The sequence below is a fragment of the Cebus imitator genome, unplaced genomic scaffold (assembly GCF_001604975.1).
Source record: "Cebus imitator isolate Cc_AM_T3 unplaced genomic scaffold, Cebus_imitator-1.0 Scaffold310, whole genome shotgun sequence".
Taxonomy (NCBI): domain Eukaryota; kingdom Metazoa; phylum Chordata; class Mammalia; order Primates; family Cebidae; genus Cebus; species Cebus imitator.
In genome coordinates, this window is record NW_016107625.1 from 721685 (window position 1) to 743920 (window position 22236).

A 22236-nucleotide genomic window follows, 5' to 3' on the forward strand; every position below is an offset into this window, starting at 1 on the left:
GGATCTTGTGTGAGTGTGTGTGTGTGTGTGTGTGTGTGTGTGTGTGCATGTGTATATCTGAAAGGCCTTTATAATTTCTATATTTTTTTGTTTAATTGGCAATTAAATCCATTTTAATTTCCCTTTAGCACACCAGATATTTTCTCTCCATACTTTGTGATGTAAATTTTGCTGATTTTCACCTGAGTTGTTTCCTTTAATATGCAAATTTAAGGCTATTGACACATATATATGTAAGAAAGCTTAAAGATGAATAACTTTGTATGAGAAAGAATCTTGTATGGTAAATTTAATCCTAGAATTTTATATGAGAAATAATTTTATAAATAATTTAGTATAAAAGCTTAAAGATAAATAATTTTATATGAAAAGAATCTTGTATAGTAAATTTAATCCTAGAATAACATGACTGGTTGTTTAAGAAAGAGGGATGTTCAGGACAAACTCGAAAGTCCAAGCACATCAAGAGTGGTCTGTGTAAGGCACAATAAGATAATTTAAAAAATAAAAATAAAAACTTTTATATGATCAAGTTGCTTACAATTAAAGGGAAATTATAATGGTCTTTCTAGAGTTTGGATTTGATGTAAAAAACACTTATACACTAAATAATTGGTTAGAACAATGAAATTTTCTTAAGGGATTGATTTCCTCTTGATATTTAAAATGTTTTTAACTCAAAGTTCAACTTTTATTGCATCTCACCGTTTTTGTTTTCTTCTCCCTTTTTAAAGGGCACAATAAAGTAAGCTCTCCTTCAACTCATTTTCAGCTCATATATTTTTCCCTTGAGTTCTATTTGTTGTGGTCTGATGTCAGCAATATTTTCTTAAAGAGTTAAAGGAAATATTTTCTTCCAACATAATATTCTGTGCTGTGGAGGAGGTGTTTTGTTTTGTCCTTTGGTAACTGGCCTAACAGATTTTATGTTTCATTGAAACAATACCTATGTCATTATTATTAAGCTTTGGTTTGCTTAGAAAAATCTGAAATAAAATTTTTTTTTAAAATTAAGATTGCTACATCCATGTATCTTTCTGTATATGCTTTTAAAGTCCTTGTGATATTGAGTTACGGAGCTTTGGCTCCTGGGTCTAAAAAGGACACCAAGTCCTGCTAAATCTTAAACATTGACATTACTTAAAGCCTCATCTTCAGGCCTGGTAGAAGACACCAATCAAAATAAACTACATTTCTGAGACACAGGGCCCAAAATTAAAGCTATTCAACTCCTCAAGGCCCAGCAACTATCATAAAAGAGGTGGGCATGTGAGATTGTAAGGGCCAATTTTGAGAGAGAAAATAAGTTTGGCTTCCCTATAAATTAATCATTGATGTCAAAGGCACACTGATGGAAGACCAGCATATGGGTCCCAGTGTCAGATTAACACTATCTGTTGTTCTTCTGTTTGTTGTTGTTCTTTTCCCCTCCTCCCCCTATTTTCTTTTCATAGGATGTGAGACTTCACAAGCTGCTTAAAATGAGCTTTCCTAATAACTTGGTACCTACCTATCTAGGAATAAACCATCTTAGCCATGAGAGATCAGATGAAAGCTGAGACCAGACTCATTTCCTTCTAAAATGCTTTCTCCAAAATATTTTTAAATAGAAAAGGGGGTAAATGTGAAAGGAAAATAAATCTTGGGACTCCAAAATCACTAAGCTAAAAGAAAAAGTCAACCTGGGAACTTCTTAGGGCAAATCTGTCTCCCATTCTATTCAAAGTTACTCCTCTGCTCACTGAGATAAATGCATATCTGATTGCCTCCTTTGGAAAGGCTAATCAGAAACTCAAAGAATGCAACCATTTCTCTTTTATCTACCTGTGACCTGGAAGCCCCCTCTCCACCTTGAGTTGTCCCGCCTTTCTGGACTGAACCAATGTTCATTTTACATATGTTGATTGATGTCTCATGTCTCCCTAACATGCATAAAACCAAGCTGTGCTCTGACCACCAGGCACATGTCATCAGGACTCCTGAGGCTGTATCATGGATCAGTGTCTTCAACCTTGGCAAAATAAACTTTCTAAATTAACTGAGACCTGTCTCAGATATTCAGGGGTGGGTTATGCCTCTCAAAGGCATGTTCCACTCTGAAGTATTAAGGGAGCAAGTTTATTTCTCTCTCCTCAATGCCTTCATTTCTCATGTACTGCTGCAACCCTAGTAATAACTGCTAATGAAAATTATAACCTCTGGTTTGCTCAGATCAAGAGAATGAGACAGAATCTTGCTCTGTCACTCAGCCTGGAGTGCAGTGGTACAATCTTGGCTCACTGCAACCTCCGCCTCCTGGGTCCAAGTGATTCTTCTTCCTTGGACTCCTGAGTAGCTGCGATTATAAATATGTGCAACCACACAGGCTAATTTTTTTTTGTTGTATTTTTAGAAGAGATGGGGTTTCACAATGTTGGCTAGGCTGGTCTTGAACTCCTAACCTCAAGTGATCTGCCTGCGTTGGCCTTCCAAAGTCCTGAAAGGTGTGAGCTGCTGTGCCTAGCCAGTACAGCATAATTTTTGTAATTTATAGTGATATTATATTCTTTTTTTTTTAAAAAGAGGTCTTTGCTAAAGCATTAAATGGCATGAATAAGATGAAAAGAATATGTCTAATAGAAATGTTTAAAATTCCTTCACCTTCTATGGAGAAGTGGGCAACATTAATTACTGTTTATCCTATCTGGGCCCCTTTCTCTGACTTCTCCACAGCCATCTCTTCCCCAGAGCCATTTGCATCTTGTTGCAGGTATTTGAACACTTCCCCTTTGACTTTCACAAGACTCAAGGCAGGTTTTGCAATTGCAAGGGCTCAATTAAAGTTTTTGAAGGAGCTAAATCAAAAGCAAGCAGCTTGAATTTATATGCACTCAAATTCAAGAACAAAAGCCTATAAAAACAGTGTTAATTTCTTTTCTTATCTATACTGGCCTTCTCAACTTGTTCTAACAGTGTGGTATCGGCAAAATACAAATTTACTTTCATTTTCTTGTAGCTGATTTAGAAACTCTGCTTACAGATCTGATTCTTGGAGCATTGGTGGCATAAATAATACAAGAGTGCTTTTCTGTTGTTTTAGGGTTTGACAAGCTTTTTTCTGTAAATGTCAGATAATACCAACTTTAGTCTTTGCAGACCACATGATCTCTGTTGCAGTGACTCAAATTTGCTGTTGTAATGCTACAGCAGCTAATGACAATTCATAAACGAATGGGCATGGCTGTGTTGCAGTGAAAGTTTATTTACAAAAACAAGTGGAGGGTGAGATTTGGCCCTTGGACTGTTCACCAACTTTTATTCTGTGACACCGACTGAAGTTGTTGAGGCTTCATGTAATGGCCTAAGAGTTAGACACTCTGTACAATGTGGCTTTCTGTGGAAGGGCAAAAGGGTGTGCATCTAATGTTGTGGGAATTCATCTCAAGCCACACCTTGAACAGGAAAAGGGATTTTGGACTCTGACCAGAGGAGATGTCATTTTCCCATTACTGCAAGTGTGGGATGGAACTTTATTCTCAGAGACAAACATGATATGGGGGCCATCACCTTCAATGGCTCATACACTTGTTCTCATGTTTCCACCAGAAAATCTGCTCAAATGCCCAGTATTGAGAAAATATTCCTGTTTCCTATATCCCTTCACTTACTTCTCCCCAAGTTTAGAGGTGAGCATATCTGTTAAGCTGACACAAAGGAATGAGATCGTGCCTATCCTCTCTTTTTGGGGATGCTCTGCTCAAGGGACAGGTATGCTGTCTTCCCACTGTCTTTCTGAAAAATACATGGGAAATGGGCCCAAACCTGCCCCGATGATCTGGAAGGCAGATCACTTTTGGTGTTTGATAGTTGTGCAAAGCAATAATGCCTCTTTTACCTGTGCAGGTAAGTTTCTTCTCTGCAGCCCCAGATTCTCCCACAGATGGGCCATCTCAAGATCTAGGCTTTAAGGGAATGGTAGGAAGTCTGCTGACATAGTTCCTAGCCACATTCATCAATGAGCACGGTTTAGCATCATGACTACTTATAATAAAGGTGATATTGTGATTAGCCACATGACTCCTTGGGAGAAAAGAGTGACAGTAGCAGCTCTGGTTGTTCTTGTGTGTCTACAAGAGAACTACGTTTGACCCTTCACCACCCCCCAGAAATGTGTCCCTTCAAGTGTTCTCTGTGTTAGTGATTGACAACTTTGTTATATATTGCTGGAGTGATGGACCATGCCATGCTGGCGTGTCAAGTTGCTTTGCGTAAACATCGATATTGATGACATACCCCTGGTTTTGTTGTTGGAGTTCTGAGTTTCTACTGCCATGGCCTGTTGTGTAGCAATGTTTGCACAAGACGTGTGTGTGACAACTACCCCCCTACTTCCACAAAGACCTCAGTGCCTGCGCTTAAAGTGGTGTCCCTAAGTAGGGCCATACCACACAGGTACCTGAAGTTCATTGCTAGAGAAAGAGCACTCCTATGTGTCTGACAAGGAAAAATATCAGAAGTCTCTGCTGAACCTTTCTGGACACCATCAATGCATATCTTTTTTTTTCTGCTGCTTTTACTCTGTATTCTTTGCTGTACTAAATCTTAGCTATGAACATAACTTGTGACTGAATCTTGTAAGTCCTCCTGGTGAATCACCAAACAAATCATTCCTATATTTCAGCAACTTAAAATTCAGAGGCAAAGAGCAGGGCAGGGACTGGGGTAAAAAATTTAAAGCATAGCTCCCAAAACCTCAGTAATGAAGATAAATATTATTTTAATAAGTATTATATTAAAGTATTAAAACCCAATGCAAAAAAATACATGATGAACAAAATTATCAAAAATTTAAATAAAGGTAAAATTTGATCCTACACCTGCCACATCCTGGCTTGCTTGCTGCACCCTAATCCCTACCTTGAAGAAGAGACACACATGAGCCTTCCAGTTGTCAGCACAGAGAGCAATGTCTTTAGTAATGGTGCTAAAGGTTGCTAGATGTTTCTAAATAGTTACCACACCTTGCCCACTTTTGTTCCATCTCACTTAGTTCTTGCCCCCCTCTAGTCAATCTCTGCCAGTGCATCCGTTGTTTATGGAGCTGATAGGAATCCCTTTTAGGGATCTGCACCCTTCAGAGTCCTGAAGACCACGTGAGAGGTTTCTTTTTCTTTTTTCTCATGCAGAACACTTCTGTATGTAACACAATCCTTAACAGGTTAAATATCATTGGGTAGGCTACTCCTGAATGCTAAGATGACTTAGCTTAAATGGATGTTGTAGTTATTCAAAGAGCCTTAGAGATCTCGCATACACTTTATTTCTACATTTCTATTTATTTATATATTTTCAGAGAGATGGGTGTGCACAGCTGGATCCTGGGACTCTAATGATAGCTACATCTTCTAGTATTTAGCAAAACCAGTGCTAGGCACTTTAGACAGAATATTACAAATTTGCCTGTCAATCATTTAAAGATAGGTGATGTTCCCATTTCACAGAGAAGGAAACTAAGCCTCAGGGTGGTTGTGTACATTGCCAAGGTCACCCATTAATAAGGCAGACATGGGACTCAACATGCAGTTGTCTGACTCTACAAATGGCAAAAAATTGCTGAAGACACTCTTTTGGGAGATGGATCGAATACTGTGTTTTATGAAGTTGAACAGGGACAATTTGGGGATATGATTCTCCAGGCACCAACATCTTCCTCAAAAGTATTGTTTCACCTTATTGTCCCTACCTGGCCCTTGAAGACATGGAGTGTATGACTCTTGCTTCCAATCTTGTTCTCCTTCTAGCATACCATGGTACCACCCACTTGAAATTCTTTTAATTCTGTACCCACTTTAAGGAGTGTGCTGTTGAAATGACTTTCATAATCTTAGCAAGAGCCCTTCAGTTCATAAACATAAGGGCACAAGCTTCCTCTCACTTAATATGATAGCTCAGTCTAGCAGATGGGTTCTTCTGAATTATTCATTTGTGACTAATTTTCTTAGTAGCCTCTGTGTACTTATATCCATCTCTCTTATGAGTGAACCTAAGTGCTTTGGGAAACTATTTTATTCTATAATGAAAGAATGAAAGATGGAACCAACTTTTGATAGTTGGCTTATATTTAAGCAGTTGCCCCAAACCTGCTAATTCTTGGTTTCTCTTTCCTTACTCCATAGACATATACCAATCATGAGTGACATGGTTTGGCTGTGTTCCCACCCAAATCTCATCTTGAATTGTAGCCCCCATAATTCCCATGTGTCATGGGAGGGACCTGGTAGGAGGTAATTGAATCATGGGGACAGGTCTTTCCTGTGCTGTTTTTGTGAGTAAGTCTTATGAGATCTGATGGTTCTATAAAGGGGGTTCCACTGCACATACCCTCTTGCCTGTCATCATGTAAGACATCCCTTTGCTTCTCCTTTGCTTCCACCATGATTGTGAGGCCTTCCTGGCCATGTGGAACTGTGAGTCAATTAAACCTCTTTCCTTTATAAATTATCCAGTCTCTGGTATGTCTTTATTAGCAGCATGAGAATGGATTAATACAATGGATCTAGAACCAAAATTATTCACTTAGAGGATCCATTGATAGGTTTCAGAGGGTCACTGGATATCCTAGTATTATCTGTGCATTTTAGTTATGTGCATATGTTCTTTTGTCTGGAGGGAGAGAGTTCATAGCCTTTATTAGATTTTAAGAGGGTCTATAAATCCAATTTATGAACAACTTACAATATAAATCAGTTTAATATTCTGATTACAAAAACCAGTCAAGGTTTTGGGTCCCCCATCTGGAAGAAACCACAGCAATGATCTTAGTCACCACAATTAATCTTCCTGAAACATGGTGTGATGTCCTAGATGAAAACACTAAGGAATAGAGAAGAAAGGAACAAGCTCCCCTTATTTATTACCTGGAATTTGCTTAGGCTCTCTTTTGCCCTAAGACTATGACATCATTTCAGCCACTGCTTATATTGCATCCCGGCCAGTTGTGCATTCAATCTCTGCATGAAAACTTTAGCAACGAGGGAATGCCCACAATCTACCATGACCTTAGGTCATTGTATATATCTTCATTTCTTTTAGTTTTTTCAAGTTTTATTTTACTGATGTTTTATATACTTTGAAAATAATTGAAATGAGCTAGAATGAAGGGCAAGAAAAAATAATGAAACCATTCAAGGATGTTGCAGTGTGGGGGTGGCTGATAGGGAGTGCCAGGAAACTGCTTGTAAGGGAGAATACTGTGTCTGAGCAGAGGAGGCACTCCTGAGATTCTTGGCAGCAATGACAAAAAGAGAAGCCCAAGGGATTCCCTAACTTTTCTGATCCAATGCAGAGAAGACAGCCATGTTTTCAAGGGAGGTGGGTATTCTCCTAACTCTTGTGTTCCAGGAGAAATTATCATAAAGCTTTTTATACAATGTACATTTAAAAGGGCATAATGGACAAGTGGCTCTTTGCCAGATATTTTACCAGAAATGTAAGACACTTCTTGTAAGAAGCCTTAATGGGAACTGGACTCTAGGTTTGATTTTTTAAAATAATAAAAGACACACAGTACTTAACTGCTTCAATAAGTCAATGTTCAGTTGTGCTATCCCAGATAAAAGAGAGGAGCACATTTATGGAACACATTTATGGAGATGGTTTCAAAAAAGTGCATTTGATTTTTCTTGACCCACCAGGAAAATGGTGGATGCTCATGAATACCTTCCTAGTCAGTTCCACACACACACACAAAAAAAGAAGGAAATTTATAGGAACATGTCTTTTTGGCTGGCCATCCAAACCTGCCTCCTCTGGTTCTAGAGACTTTCCTTGCAGGTCACTGTGGGGTTGTACCAGGGGAGAGTTTCAGAGGTGTCATGGCTTAACTGCAGCTCTGGAGGCAATAGTAGTGGGTATCAAACTGGCCCTGACAGTGCTGCTCGGATACCAAATTGTGTGGGCTGAGTCACAAGAGGTAAACGGTTTGTAATACTCTCTCTTTAGGATCTCCTTTTCCTTTTTGTGTCTTTTGCATAGAAAATTGATATTCTTTGTTAAATGGAGTCAATATTACAAGTTTTTCTGGTGGTTTTTGAATGATTTCTAAATTGATCCAGATATGACTCTGTCAAGAGATATGATTACAATGTACAAAACATTTAGAAGTAGACTCATTTGTATGATGTGACACAAATGGTCTCAAGTTTTTTTTAAACTTCATAACCAGGATGCTAAGTTAGTAATATTCAATGAGAAATTCAATCCTCAATAAAACTTCTTGAGACATGAGTATCCACATTATAATTAGAGGCTTGTTCGGTGACCCTGGAATTAGAATATGGGAGTGTAAATCATCTTAATGACAGTGCCATAAATTCACTTCAGTTCGTTTTCTGGCAGAAAATTCAGATCTGAGATCTTTAGTGATCCCTGGAATGCAGGATCTATCAATTCTCTTGACCATTAGAGACCAGTTAAGATATAATTGTTTATAAGAGTCTTCCCTCCCCAGCTTATTAAGGGCACTTCCATCTCCATACAGAACTGAGACCAAGTAGGGCCATGCCTTTCCTCAAAAGCATAGCTTGGATTGGTTCAAGAACTTAGACACATAATCAGTTGAGAACTCAGAGTCTTGTATCATCATAGAATGGAATAAAAACTGTTGAGTGGCAACAGTCACCAAACAATATCAGTAGCAGAATGAATGAAACCAAAAAATTATATTGAACTGGAGAGAAACTTTCTGTGAATCAGATTGGTACTAGGACATAATCAGGAAAGGAGGCAGAGCTGGCAGTGAGATGCAGGGAAAAAACAGAAGCATTCATTCATTCAATAATTCATTCATTTTTCTCACTCACTAATTCATCACACACAGGATGAGTATTTTTTATCCACTTGGGATTCTTCTAGACACTGTGCTTTCAAATCAGACAGGAGCTCCTTCAGGAACTTGGACTAGTATGAGAAAATACATGAAGTTAAGATCTGAGTTAAACAGAAAAAGGCTTGGAGCAGTAGATTGAGTCAAAATTATGGAGGAACTTGGTTGCCAGCCTTAAATACAATGGTTTAGCCTTGATTCTAAGGCAATGGAAGGGGAGAGCATCACATGTTAAAAGAGGGAATACCATCCAGGGAGCTGTGCACAAGTATGGAGATGAGAACAGAGCTATGGTGCTAAGTTGAGGGTAGAGAGGGGCGGGTGTGGTGGCTCACACTTGTAATCCAAGCACTTTGGAGGCCAAGGTGGGCGGATCACCTGAGGTCAGGAGTTCAAGACGAGCCTGACCGACATGGTGAAACCCTGTCTTTAAAAAAAAAAAAAGAGAGAGAACAGAGCTACGGTGCTAAGTTGAGGGTAGAGAGGGGCATTGCAATTGTCTAAGTAAAAAAGTATTTAGCTGGAACTAGAAGAAGGAATGACATTGCTAAATGAGAGGCGTTAAATGGGAAGTGGATTGAACCAAAAACGTAGATATCCAGAAAGGATATATTTGAATATATCTGGAGACAAAGAAGGCAGAGAAGAGCATAGAGAGGGATCAGAGATAAAGCAAAAAGAGAAGAAAGTTTCTAGAATATAGAAACTCATTAGTTAATGGTGCTTCTTTGTAACCAAGGACACCAGAATTGAGAAATGGCTATTTAAATTAGGTGCAGGGAGATCCTTGGTGACTTCAAGGAGGATAGATAGATAGATGAGGGAATGAGTGGAAAATGAGAATTGGAAACTGTAAGTGTATTCTAGTCTTTTAACAATTACACCATGAAATGGAGGAGAGTAGCCTGGGAGAACGCTAGCTGTATTCATTAGAATTTTTTTGGTTGCAAGTGACAGAGAAACCAACCGTAAGTTTACATAACTGAAGAAGCTATGGGGATAATGTAGGCTTCAGGCATGGAAGTATCAGGGTACAGTCAATGCCATTAGTATCTCTTGGCTTGACTCAGTTCTCTTCTATATGGTAGATTCATTTTCAGGTTTCATATGGTGACAAGCTGTAGTAGTTTCAGACTCATGTCTTCCCAAATTCAAATCCAGTGATACGAAAAGAGAAGGTTATTTACCTAGTTGATTAAGCAAAGTCTTGAAATTAGCTCTTGTTTGGCTTGGATTGGCTTGACTAGAGTCAAGTGTCCATTTCTGATGGGGATGGAGTTCACTGGTCGGTGTAGGCCTGGAGATGGATTCCTCAGGAAGCACATGGGATAAGAATGGGAAAGGGCATGGTTCCTTGGAGGAAAATTAGAGTACTATTGATAGAGAATGGAAAATGGATGCTGGGTGTCAAAAAGAAGTGTCTAAACTCCAAGTTTTAAAGAGAGTAATTGATGGATAGAGGCCTGAAGCAGCAAGGAGGGAATACAATCAAGGTGCATGGATGAAATGGATTTTGAAAGGAGGAAGCATTCTCATTTCTCAGATGGCAGTGAAGGAGAAGATAATAAAAGATGTTATGTAGACAATTTGACATCTAAGTGAGGCAAGTTGAGAGTGCATATGTTAAATAAGTTTAGTGTTCAAGTAAAAATCCAAATGAGGGAATATGTAGTGTTATTTAAAAATAATTTAAATATCAGCTATATTATAGCAAATAATTATAAATAGAAATTGAAAATAAAATTCTGCAGCTAACATATCAAATGCTTTTATTCTTTATACTGCAGTCGTAATCTTTACAAAGCTTAAGTATTCTCATTGTTCAACTCCCACTTATGAGTGAGAACATGTGGTGTTTAGTTTTCTGTTCTTGTGTTAGTTTGCTGAGAATGATGGTTTCTAACTTCATCCATGTCCCTGCAAAGGACATGAATTCATCTCTTTTTATGGCTGCATAGTATTCCCTGGTGTATATGTGCCACATTTTCTTTATCCAGTCTATCATTGATGGGCATTTGGGTTAGTTCCAAGTCTTTGTTATTGTGAACAGTGCCTTGATAAACATATGTGGGCATGTGTCTTTATAGTAGAATGATTTCTAATTCTTTGGGTATATATCCAGTAATGGGATTGCTGGGTCAAATGGGATTTCTATTTCTAGATCCTTGAGGAATCACCACGATGTCTTCCACAAAGGTTGAACTAATTTATACTTCCACCAACAGTGGAAATATATTATTTATGACATTTTTTTACTTACATCCAATTTCATGGAGTAGATATGTCAAAATTCACTTAGTCTTTTTACTTAAAGACATTGAGATTGCTTTCATTTTTTAAAATTAGAAATAGTGCTACAATTATTATTATATACTTAGCTGTTTATTTTTCTTGAGGTTATTTCTGTAGTAAAAGTTCCCAGGAATAGGGTAATTGTGTAAAAGGGAATAAACATTTTATGTCTCCTACATATGTTTCCAAAGTCACCTTACATAATATGGAAGATTGCCAATGCCCTCTGGCCATATAAGAAAGTATTAGTTTCCACCAGGTATGGTGGCATACACCTGTAATTCCAGCACTTTGGGAAGCCAGGGTGGGTGGATAATTTGAGCTAGGAGTTTGAGACTAGCCTGGCCAACATGGTGAAAACCCATCTCTACTAAAAATATAAAAATTAGCTGAGTGTGGTTGTACTGGCCTGTAATCCCAGCTACTTGGGAGGCTGAAGTAGGAAAATAGCTTGAACATGGGAGGCGGAGGTTGCAGTGAGCCGAGATCACAAGATCACGCCACTGCATTCCAGCCTGGGTGACCTTGCAAAACTCTGTCTCAAAACAAAAAAAAAAAAAAAAAAAAAAAAAAAAAAAAAAAAGAAAGAAAGAAAAAGAAAAAAATCCATTAATATTTTTAAGATAACTAATGTAACACAGTAAGCACTTAATGCCAGGATGGGTCTAAACACCTGAGTCATGTTAACTCATTTAATTATCACACTGACCCTATGAAGGGGAAATTTATTATGATCCATGTTTTTATAGACAGGGAAACTAAGATATAAACAGATTAAGTACACTACTCAAGTCCCTACAGCTAGGAAGTGCTAGGAGCAGTATGTGAACCACGGGAATCTGAATTTCAAGCCTGCATGCTCAACCACTGGGCAATATTGCTTTGTGATAGTTTTTGCCTAGCATTTCCTCAAGTGTTGTTAACAACTTGTATACATTTTGTGAGAATTTCAGAATGTCTTTCTCTGGGAGATTCTTTCTTGGTGGTTTTGCCCCAGTATAGAGATAATAGTGTGAAAATTCTTATGGACTTGGATACCTCAGGTGATCTGAATGGAGAGATTTATTAATAAGTCATACTTTTTTTTAACTCTTTATAAAGATGTATGTAAAGTTCGGAAACTAATAATTATGTTGCTAAGCATTAAAAATAAATGTAGTTATTTCATCCACCTACATCCACCCGGAGTAGACAGGCTTTTTTGAGGGGCTTTCATGGTTCTACAATCTAATTCAACTGTGCTGGTTACCATGGAAACTTACCTTCTGGCTTTTCTTGAACATCTGAAATGTGGGTATTCTTCTGATGTGACAAGTTTCAGCCAGCTCCTGGGAAAGCAAAGAAAGGGCATGAAGTTACAGTATTGATGTCCTCTCTCTGCACCGAGTACATTCTTTGGTAACTTCTCCGGAGGTGTGTCTGAAAGTACAAGGAGAACTGACGCTTTACAGACTCTCCTGCTATGAACTTTTCTAACATATCCTTAAAGCCTCTAGGAATGTCACAATGATTGACATGAAATGATTGATAGAAAATGATTGTTACACCATTCCTTGGCTTTTTCATCCCATAGAACAGGGAGGTGGGTAAGAGATGGAGGACACAACAGAATAGATGATTAATAGCAAAATGAGCTGCATTAAAGGACCCTGTGAAAGAGGGGCCCCAGTGGAACTCAATATAAAAATGGCTTATTGCAAAAGAAAAGAGCAAACAAATCTTTATAACTCTACTTGAGACATGGGATGCATCCTCATCTAGCATTTTAAGTAAAGCTTACAACTGTTTTTCTTTGAGGTCCTTCACTGCCCACCTTTGTGAAAGATTTGGAGCCAAAAGATGAGAAAATATACCAATATTCCAATTGTTTTAATCTATTCCAAACTACTTTCAAATGTTAGTTTTTGTTTCTCTAGGAGTCAAAAGAAAATTAGTCACCCACAGAATTGACAGAATTGGACATCTCTCTCTAATATACCAATCACTTTACTGGCATTAAATCTCTTGCCCTGCCACTGAAAGCACACACACACAAACACACGCGCGCGCGTGCGCGCGCGTATGCACACCTGAACACGTACCGTATTATAGTTTTTCATGACCACATAAGGACAACAACTGATATATAAATTACCATTAGACAATTATGCATTTTGTTCTACCTTAAAAGACAATGAGCTATAATAAAAAAGCCAGACAATAGCATAGGTTGGCAAGATGTGGAGAAATCAGAGCTCTCATACATTGCTGGTGAGAATGCAAAATGATGCAGCTGCTTTAGAAAACAGTTTTGTCAGTTTCTCAAAAAGTTAAACCCAGAGTTACAATATTGCCCCAAAATTCCAATCCTGAATATATACCCAAGGGAAATGGAAATCTTATTTACACAAAAATTTGTACACTAATGTTTATACCATTATTTTTGGGGGGATGGAGTTTCACTCTTGTCGCCCAGGCACCAGCCTGGGTGCCTGGTGTAATGGTGTGATCTCGGCTCACTGCAACCTCCATCTCCAGGGTTCAAGCAATTCTCCTGCCTCTGTCTCCTGAGTGGCTGGGATTAGAGGTGTGTGTCACCATGCCTGGCAAATTTTGTATTTGTAGTAGAGATGGGGGTTTGCCATGTTGGTCAGGCTGGTCTCAAACTCCTGGCCACAAGCAATTCACCCGTCTGGGGCTCCAAAATTTCTGAGACTACAGGTGTGAGCCACTGTGCCTGGCCACAGTACTGATACATTCTATAACATGAATGAACCTTGAAAATGTATGCAGTGAAAGCAGCCAGTGACTAAAGACCACATATTCTGTGATTCCCTTTATAGAAAATGTTCACAATAAGCAAATCTATAGATAGACTGTGGATTTGTGCTTGCCTAGGGTTGTGGGTGGAGGATGACAGGAATTGGGTGTAACTACTAAAGCGTATTCTGTTTCTTCTTGGAGTGATGAAAGTGTTCTAAAATTGATTGTAGTGATGATTGTGCAACTCTGTGAATATAGAAAAGATAAAGAGATAGTCATCCTAGCTGTGTATTCTGAATTTGTAGGTTATGATTCATCCTAAAGGGCAACTAAACACTCACACTTTAATGAAGCTTGAAGGAAATGGAGAAAGGGAATTTCTATTATGCTCTAGGCACCATGTCATATATTTAATGTATTTTATCTCATTCTATCTTCTGTTAAGTGTTATTATCCTGTTAAGAAACTGAAATTTACGGAGATTGAACTATAATAGGTCACAAAATCATTTAAGGTCAGAATGGTAGAGGTCATTTTTTTCATTCTCAAGCTCAAATGCATTCTAACATGTGGACAGTCCACCTGTTTTTATCTTTCATCATTACAAATTAATAAATATTAAAAATAATAATTTTTTAGAGACATTGTGTGTATTAACAAGACACATTTTGTTTGAGGATGGGGTTATTTTTTGAGGGGATGGGATGAGGAAGGATGGCTTCAGAGACAGGAAGAAGGGATTTCTGGGAATTTCTTGTGATGCTTCAAACCCACAAAAAGCATAAGATATAGCAAGAGGAAAGCAAAATATACTAAGATGTCTGTAATGCACTGAGTTAGGTTCTAGAATTGATTAACAATCTGTCACAGGGGTAAAAACTGTCTTTTTCCTAGAGCCCAACTTTAACAGATTGCTATGGTCTCCCTAGAGCAACTCTGCTGAGGAGGATTCTGGGGCAGGGCCCAGAGCAAGTGGTGAAGAATGCTGGGATTGATTAGTGAGGCCTGCTGCAGCATAAGAGGGGAGAGGGGTATCGGGAGAGCTAACCTTTTTTTGCTAACCTTTTTTAAAAAAAGTAATACAAAACACACAAGAGCATAATGAGGCAGTTTACTATAGTTTGTATTAAAAAAGAGAAATTCTACTTGATTTTAAATTGATCATATGTTATTAATTACTGAGACAGTGCTATTTAATTACAGTGCATTTGGATTTTGAGTATGTGCAAGGAAGATTTAAGATTCTTACCGGAGAATTGTTCACATCCACATTAGCAAAAAATACATTCTGGTATTTCACAGACATTGCCTTCAAAATAAAAAACAAATATTTCCCATTAGTTTGGTGTTAATATTAAAATATACACTAGAAGCATCTTTTCAGTAGAAACAAAAAAATGAACAAAAAGTTTGTTAAAGAGGACTAAGCATCATTCTGCTATTTCACTACAGCCTAGAGCTTGAAGTATCAAGTCAAATGCTAGATGATGCCAAGGTTAGATGATGCAAGGACCAGTGACAGAAGCAGCGTCATAAAGAACCAAACTGAAGATTAGAGTTTCAAGGTTGGCAAAGAAATAATGGAATGTGGGTGGTGGGTCCAGACTTACCTTGTGGGGTGGAGGAACGGATAACAGAGTAGCTTTCTCCTGGGAGAGCAGTTGGGGGAATCTGTCTTCAGTGATCTTTGAGATACAGTTCTCTGAACCATACACTAGCTTCTCTTGCCTAGCATTTTGGGAGGTGCTGGTGCTGCTGGTGGTAGAAGGCTGTTCTGCTTGAAGTGATGTCAACATTTTAATGCTGGTCATTAGTCTAATTTCTTTGCATTCCTGCTGCCATCTTTCTGTGCTCTAATATGTGTGGAAAGTAGGTTTTCCAAGTTCCATTGCTAGCTGACTTTCAATTAGGTTCTTCCAATGGGAAGTATTTGCAGGAAATGGAAGTTGGAAGGAGGGAAGAAGTAATTCTCTTCTACTTCTGTTTTGTTCTGGAATCATCTTTGGTAGTGGTGATGACCATGGTGGTGGTAGTGGGTCTAGGGTAAGTGGATGTGGCAGCAGCCACAGCAGCAGCAGCAGCAACAACAACAGTGGGCTGTAAATGTCAGCTCCTGGGTGTCTTTTCACACAGCTGTGTTCATACCTTATGGACACTTGATGTCATCTTGATTTGTTTGCCTAAAATCATATCTCATAAATTTCTGGTAGCTTATTTCTGTTGATCTAACTCGAAAATGTTTCCTGAATTTGATCTTTTCTTTTTCTCTAGAAGTCACTGCTCTAGTTTTGGAAAAACCTGTCATTGCTGTTATTCACCCTGGGTTTCTTGCTTTCAGTCTTTCCAACCTATTCTTGTGCAACCTCCAAAAATATTTTCTTTTCTTTTGTTTATCTAAGATGAACGTACCATCTGCTATCCAAAAGTATTTTCTAAGCACCACATTTGATTGTGGCAAAATCCTTTTTAAAATTGTCCTATTTGACTCTCCACAGCAATTTGTTAAATTATAACACAAGATCCTACTCGATCTGGCCTTAGCTTCCTTTTTGAGGCTCATTTTTTGCCGCTTCTAATGCACACTACGTATTAGCCTCACACGTGACATACTGCCTTCCCCTGATCACACCATACAATTTCTCAACAAAATTATAACCTCTCCTTTTCCAGAAATGTTCTTTTCAGGAGTCTATGCCTTGTGATCGTCTTAGCCCAGGCTCAGCAAACCATGCCCTGTGGACCAAATCCAGCCTTCCACCTGTTTTTTTAAATAAAGTTTTATTGGAACTAGCTGCCCATCTGTTTTTGTGTTGTCATTGGATTTTGCACTATAGCAGCAAAGTTGAGTAGTTGTGACAGAGATCTCGTGGTCTACAAAGCTGAAAATATTTTCTGCCTTGTCCTTTACAGGAAAAGTTTGTTGACCCCTGCTCTTGCATTATTAAAATCGCTTCTTAAAACCCACATTTTCTTATGATTTATTGATTTTTTTTTTCTTGTTGCAATACATCCACTAGCAGTTTCTTCAGAGGGATTCTGTGGGTAGTAAACTTTTGGTTTTTGTGTGTCTGAAAATGTCTCGAATTCTTTCCCTCTCTTGAATAATGGTTTTGCTTACTAACTTACATTTCATCATCCTGGAGAGCCTGGAAAGCAAAAGTGGTGAAGAATTGTTTGCCTCCCTTGCAGCTAGAGTTCTGGATGCAAATTTCGCTTTACTAGCCAGATGCATGCCAGTGAGACTTGAAAGGCAGAATGAGACAGAAGCTACTTTCTTTTTATTTTTTGGTGGAAAGCAAGGTTGTGGGCACTAGTTGTGCTAGAGGCAAGCAGTGGTGGCAGCCAGAGTCAGGGTCTAGAAATCAACTTCTTAGATGTCCAGAGGCCATTGTGGCTATAGCAGCTGCCTAATCCTGGTTCTGACTCTCTGAATGCTGCTCTGTTGGTGGTTTTTAAACTCCCAATTGTGGCCTCCTGTTTCCCGTGACTTCTGGTTATGGCAAAGTTAGAATCTCCACAAGTGGGTCTGTTGTGTTCTAAAGAGTGGTTCATGGAGTTTCTGTCCCGAGCCCATTCACCTGGGCTTCTGATGATTTTATGAGCGTTTAATTCCTTGTATTAAAATCCTTTTCTAATTTGGCTCTAATATGGTTTTTGTTTCTTGCTTTGATCTCTGACTGATATAGTCATCTAACCTTTCTGGCACCAAGGACCAGTTTCGTAAGACAATTTTTCCATACACTGGGGGCAGGGGGATGGTTTCAGGATGAAACTGTTTCACCTCAGATCATCAGGTATTTGATGCGTATAAGGAGTGTGCAACCTAGATCCCTCATGGGTGCAGTTCACGATAGGGTTTGCACTCCTATGAGAATCTAATGCTGCTGCTAATCTGACAGGAGGCGGAGCTCAGGAGGTAACGCTTACTCACTGGCCCCTCACCTCCTGCTGTGTGGCCAGTTCTGAACAGGCCATGGACTCATGGACTGGTACTGGTCCATGGCCCAGGTGTTTGGGACCCCTGATTTAGAGGAAGTAAAGCCTTTCTCCAACCCCCTCATATACTATGAGTTTTAAAAAAAGTATGCACATGATACAGGAATACCTTCTCTTACGAAAGTTCAAACTTTACAAGAAAAATCAAAATATGAAATTCTCCCATTCACAACCTTTTCACAATTCTCTTTTTCACAGAAAAAAACTTGTTTGATATGCATCTTTCTGCTCCCCATTTGTTTGCATATACAAATTATATATGTGTATGTGTATGTACACATGTTTATGTACTCACATATGTACTAATATGTACATATATGTGTTTGTTTCACATAATTGGGGCCATACTCTATACATGTTTTATACTGTGCTCTTTTTACTTAATAATATGCTTTCCCTAAAAAAAATTAAAAAAATATGTTGTCCTGGAGATAATTCCATATTTACATGGATCTACTTAATCCTTTTTTATTTCTTTTTTGAGACCGAGTCTTGCTGTGTCACCCAGGTTGGAATGCAGTGGTGCGATCTCAGCTAATTGCAACCGTTGCCTCCCAGGTTCAAGCGATTCTCAATGCCTCAGCCTCCTGAGTAGCTGAGACTACAGGTGCATGCCACTACACCCAGCTATTTTTTTGTATTTTTAGTAGAAACAGGGTTTCACTATGTTAGCCAGGATGGTCTCAATCTCCTGACCTCATGATCCCCCCACCTTGGCCTCCCAAAGTGCTGGGAATACAGGTGTGAGCCACCGTGCCCGGCCTCTACTTAATCCTTTTAAACATCTGAAATATTTCACAGAGTGGATGAACCAAAATTTAAAAACTATATTAGCATTAGCCTGGATTCCTACAAGAAACAGATGGCATAATCAAATTAGGATAACTTGAATTTTGTTTTGTTTTGTTTTTACAAAGGGACTAACTATATCTATTAAGGTAAGAATGGACATAGGAGGGGCTGCAGAGCCTGGATATAGCAAAAGTCAAGCTGTTAACAGCCCTTAGGGCCTGAAGATATGAGAGAGGGAGAGGTTACCCAGACGTAGATTTCATTATATTTTGTGGCAATGCCTCTTATTGGTTATTGGAATTGGATCAGCTCTGACTTTGTGGCCTGTGAGTATATAGCACATTTATATTCCTGAAACTGAACACTAGCTATTCTCTGGCAAAGTCAAGGAGATCCTCTGTTCTTAAGTCTTGAGTGTCAGCATGGTAGGACCTCTCAAATACTAAAATGTTCCCTCAGGATATTCTTTATTTTTTATTTTAAATACAGAGAGGGTTTCACTATGTTGGCCAGGGTGGTCTGGAATCCTGGCCCCAAGCAATCTTCCACCTTCGTCCTTCCAAAGTGCTGGGATTACAGGCACCAGCCACCAGGTCTGGCCTTCCCTCTGGATATTCTAAGAATTTTAGGCAGAGAAGGAATGTTGTAATGTTATGTAGCCAGTTTCTCTGTTGGAATATAAGTTCATTTTTAATTAAATATCAGATTGTGATTGTTGTTAAAATTAACAGCCTGTGACTGAGGCTCAGGTGGATTTTAAAAAGTTGAAATGTTAGAACCTTGCTGAAAATAAACCAGAGTATTTTTAGTTGTGTAGAGTATTCTTTACATTTGAAGGAATAAACTTCACAAAATTGACCATAAAAACATGTAAAGTTGTGGCCGGGCGCGGTGGCTCAAGCCTGTAATCCCAGCACTTTGGGAGGCCGAGGCGGGTGGATCACAAGGTCAAGAGATTGAGACCATCCTGGTCAACACGGTGAAACCCCGTCTCTACTAAAACTACAAAAAATTAGCTGGGCATGGTGGCGCGTGCCTGTAGTCCCAGCTACTCAGGAGGCTGAGGCAGGAGAATTGCCTGAACCCAGGAGGCGGAGGTTGCGGTGAGCCGAGATGTGCCATTGCACTCCAGCCTGGGTAACAAGAGCGAAACTCTGTCCCAAAAAAAAAAAAAAAACATGTAAAGTTTTATACAACAAGTAGAAATGAAGGAAAGTGCCCTGAGATTCTTTCTGAAGTATGTTAAACCAAAAATAAATTTAAAAAATGGTAAAAAACTGTTAGGTAGGCTATTACAGACATTAACCAGATAAAATATTGTATAGATATTAAAAGGTTCATTTGGAGACATAAAAACATGAATCAATGTGTATGTGGAAAAAAGATCTGAATATAAATATGTGATTAGAACTCAGTAGAATATTTTACAAGATATTTTACAAAGTAAATCAAGGATAAGAAAGGAATGTGCAAGGCAAATTATTTGCCTAATTGCAACATGTATGGACCTGGAGGACACCTTGCTAAGTGAAATGAGTGAGTCACCATAGAATAAATACTGCATGATTCCATTTTTATAAAGTATATAAAATATAGTCAACTTACAGAGGCAGAAAATATAATGGTGGTTGTCACGGAATAGGGAAGGAGTAAATGAGTTGTTTAGTGGGTATAAATATACAGTTGTACAGGATAATAATTTCTAGAGATGTGATATACCAGGGAATCCTCAATTGCTTGTTAGGAACCGGGTTGCACAGCAGGAGGTGAGGGACAGTGAGCAATCATTACTGCCTAAGCTCTGCCTCCTGCCAGATAAGCGTGGTATTAGATCCTCATAGGAGCAGAACCATATTGTGAACTGCACGTGTGAGGGATCTAGGTTGCATTCCTTATGAGAATCTAACACCTGATGATCTAAGGTGGAAGAGCTACATCCTGAAACCATCCCCGCACCCCCACCCTCACCCCTAGTCCGTGGAAAAATTGTCTTCCACGAAACTGGTCCCTGGTGGCAGAAAGGTTGAGGACCACTGTGATATATAACACAGTGCTTACAGTTAACATTAGAGTGTTGCACACTTAAAAATTTAGTGTAGATTTCATGTTAAGTGTTCTTATCACACACACACATGTGCAAGCAAATGTACACAAGGTTTCATTTGGAGATGATGGATATTGATTATGGTAATGATATCATGGGTGTATGCATAGGTCCTAACATCAATTGTATACATTAAATGAACAGGTTTTGTATAACAATTATACCTCAATAAAGCTGTAGGAAAAATAACATAAAGATATATGGTTTGTTCTGTGAATAAGATTGATGAATTGGGAGAAATTTATTCTTTTCTATTATATTTTAAAACAAATATCATATTTATCTGTATTCTAATCCAATGTTTGAAAGTTCTGAACTCTTGAAACTGGTAAAATGTCATTGATATAATAGGAAGAATCCATTAATTTGTACAATTGCACCCTTTTGCACATCTTGGGAATGTTCCTTTCAGAATTACCCATGGACAAGTAGTATTAATCTTCTGGTACGTACACTCATTATCTACTTAGATCTGAGCATATTATCTTCAAGTTAATCAGAGTGCTTCAAAAAACTACAGCTCCATAATGGCTCATAAGTGCCAAACTTTTAAGAATTAGTGGGGAAAATATCCTGGAACTTTAAGTTTCTTCTAAAACTATGAGATAGATACTGGTTGTACTTACATGAAAAATAGGGCACATTCTTTTGCAGGGACCACACCATGTTGAAGAAAATTCAACCACTGCGAGTTTATGTCCAGCAGCTGTCAAAAATGTTTTAAATTCATTCTGAAACCAGAAAATAAATGAAGAAATGTGCATAATCACGGAATCTCGTGACATTTTGTAGAGAATAAGATGACAGCTTAGTTTTGTTTTTGTTTTTGTTTTTTTAGAACTAGGGTTTCACTATGTTGCCCAGGCTGGTCTCAAACTCCTGGGCTCAAGTGATCCTCCTGCCTCAGCTTCCCAAAGTGCTGGGATTACAGGTGTGAGCCACCATCTCTAGCCATATTAGTTCTTAAAACCCTTAACCAGATATCCCATGCCATTGTTCTCTAGCTGACCTCACCTTTTCTAAACGTCCTTCATGTCAAATATATTTCTTTGTAAGTACATATAAATGATGGATGTCTATGCACCAAAAAGGTTGGTAATGGAAGTTGATAATGGTGGTTACCTCTGAGGAGAAACAGGTTGGCCGGGGAGGGATGGGGGCTGGAGGATAGGGGTGAGCTGCTGTTCAGGGCAGATACCTATAGTACTGGATTTTTATTAAACAAGGGCCTAAACATGCATGACTAGTGAAATTTAAAAGAAGAACTTATCTCGTCTCTTGAGTCATTTCTTGTTTTTTGGGGGAAGTGATCATTATTACAGCTACGGTTAAAACCATGCATTTAAGGATTTGACATTCCTATTGCTGAATGTCAAGTGAATTTCCCAACAACTCTTTGTATCATCTAAGTAAATAAAGTTTTCCCTTCCTGGGAACTCAGATGACT

The 22236-nt window shown here is 38.6% G+C and overlaps 1 protein-coding gene across 5 annotated transcripts in view; it reads right to left on the reverse strand.

Moving 5' to 3' along the window:
• Positions 1-22236, reverse strand: part of TXNDC8 (thioredoxin domain containing 8) — a 32889-nt gene that overhangs the window by 7809 nt on the left and 2844 nt on the right. For 3 of the 5 annotated variants that reach the window (XM_017503372.2, XM_037729535.1, XM_017503370.2), the window contains exons 2-4: positions 21416-21520; positions 15147-15206; positions 12418-12483 (exon numbers count right to left, since the gene is read on the reverse strand). In XM_017503372.2, the coding sequence (XP_017358861.1) occupies positions 12418-12483; positions 15147-15206; positions 21416-21520 (231 nt within the window). Of the gene's footprint in view, positions 1-10042; positions 10175-12417; positions 12484-15146; positions 15207-21415; positions 21521-22236 lie in introns of those variants that run through there. The other 2 variants (XM_017503373.2, XM_037729536.1) reach the window with 2 other exon arrangements.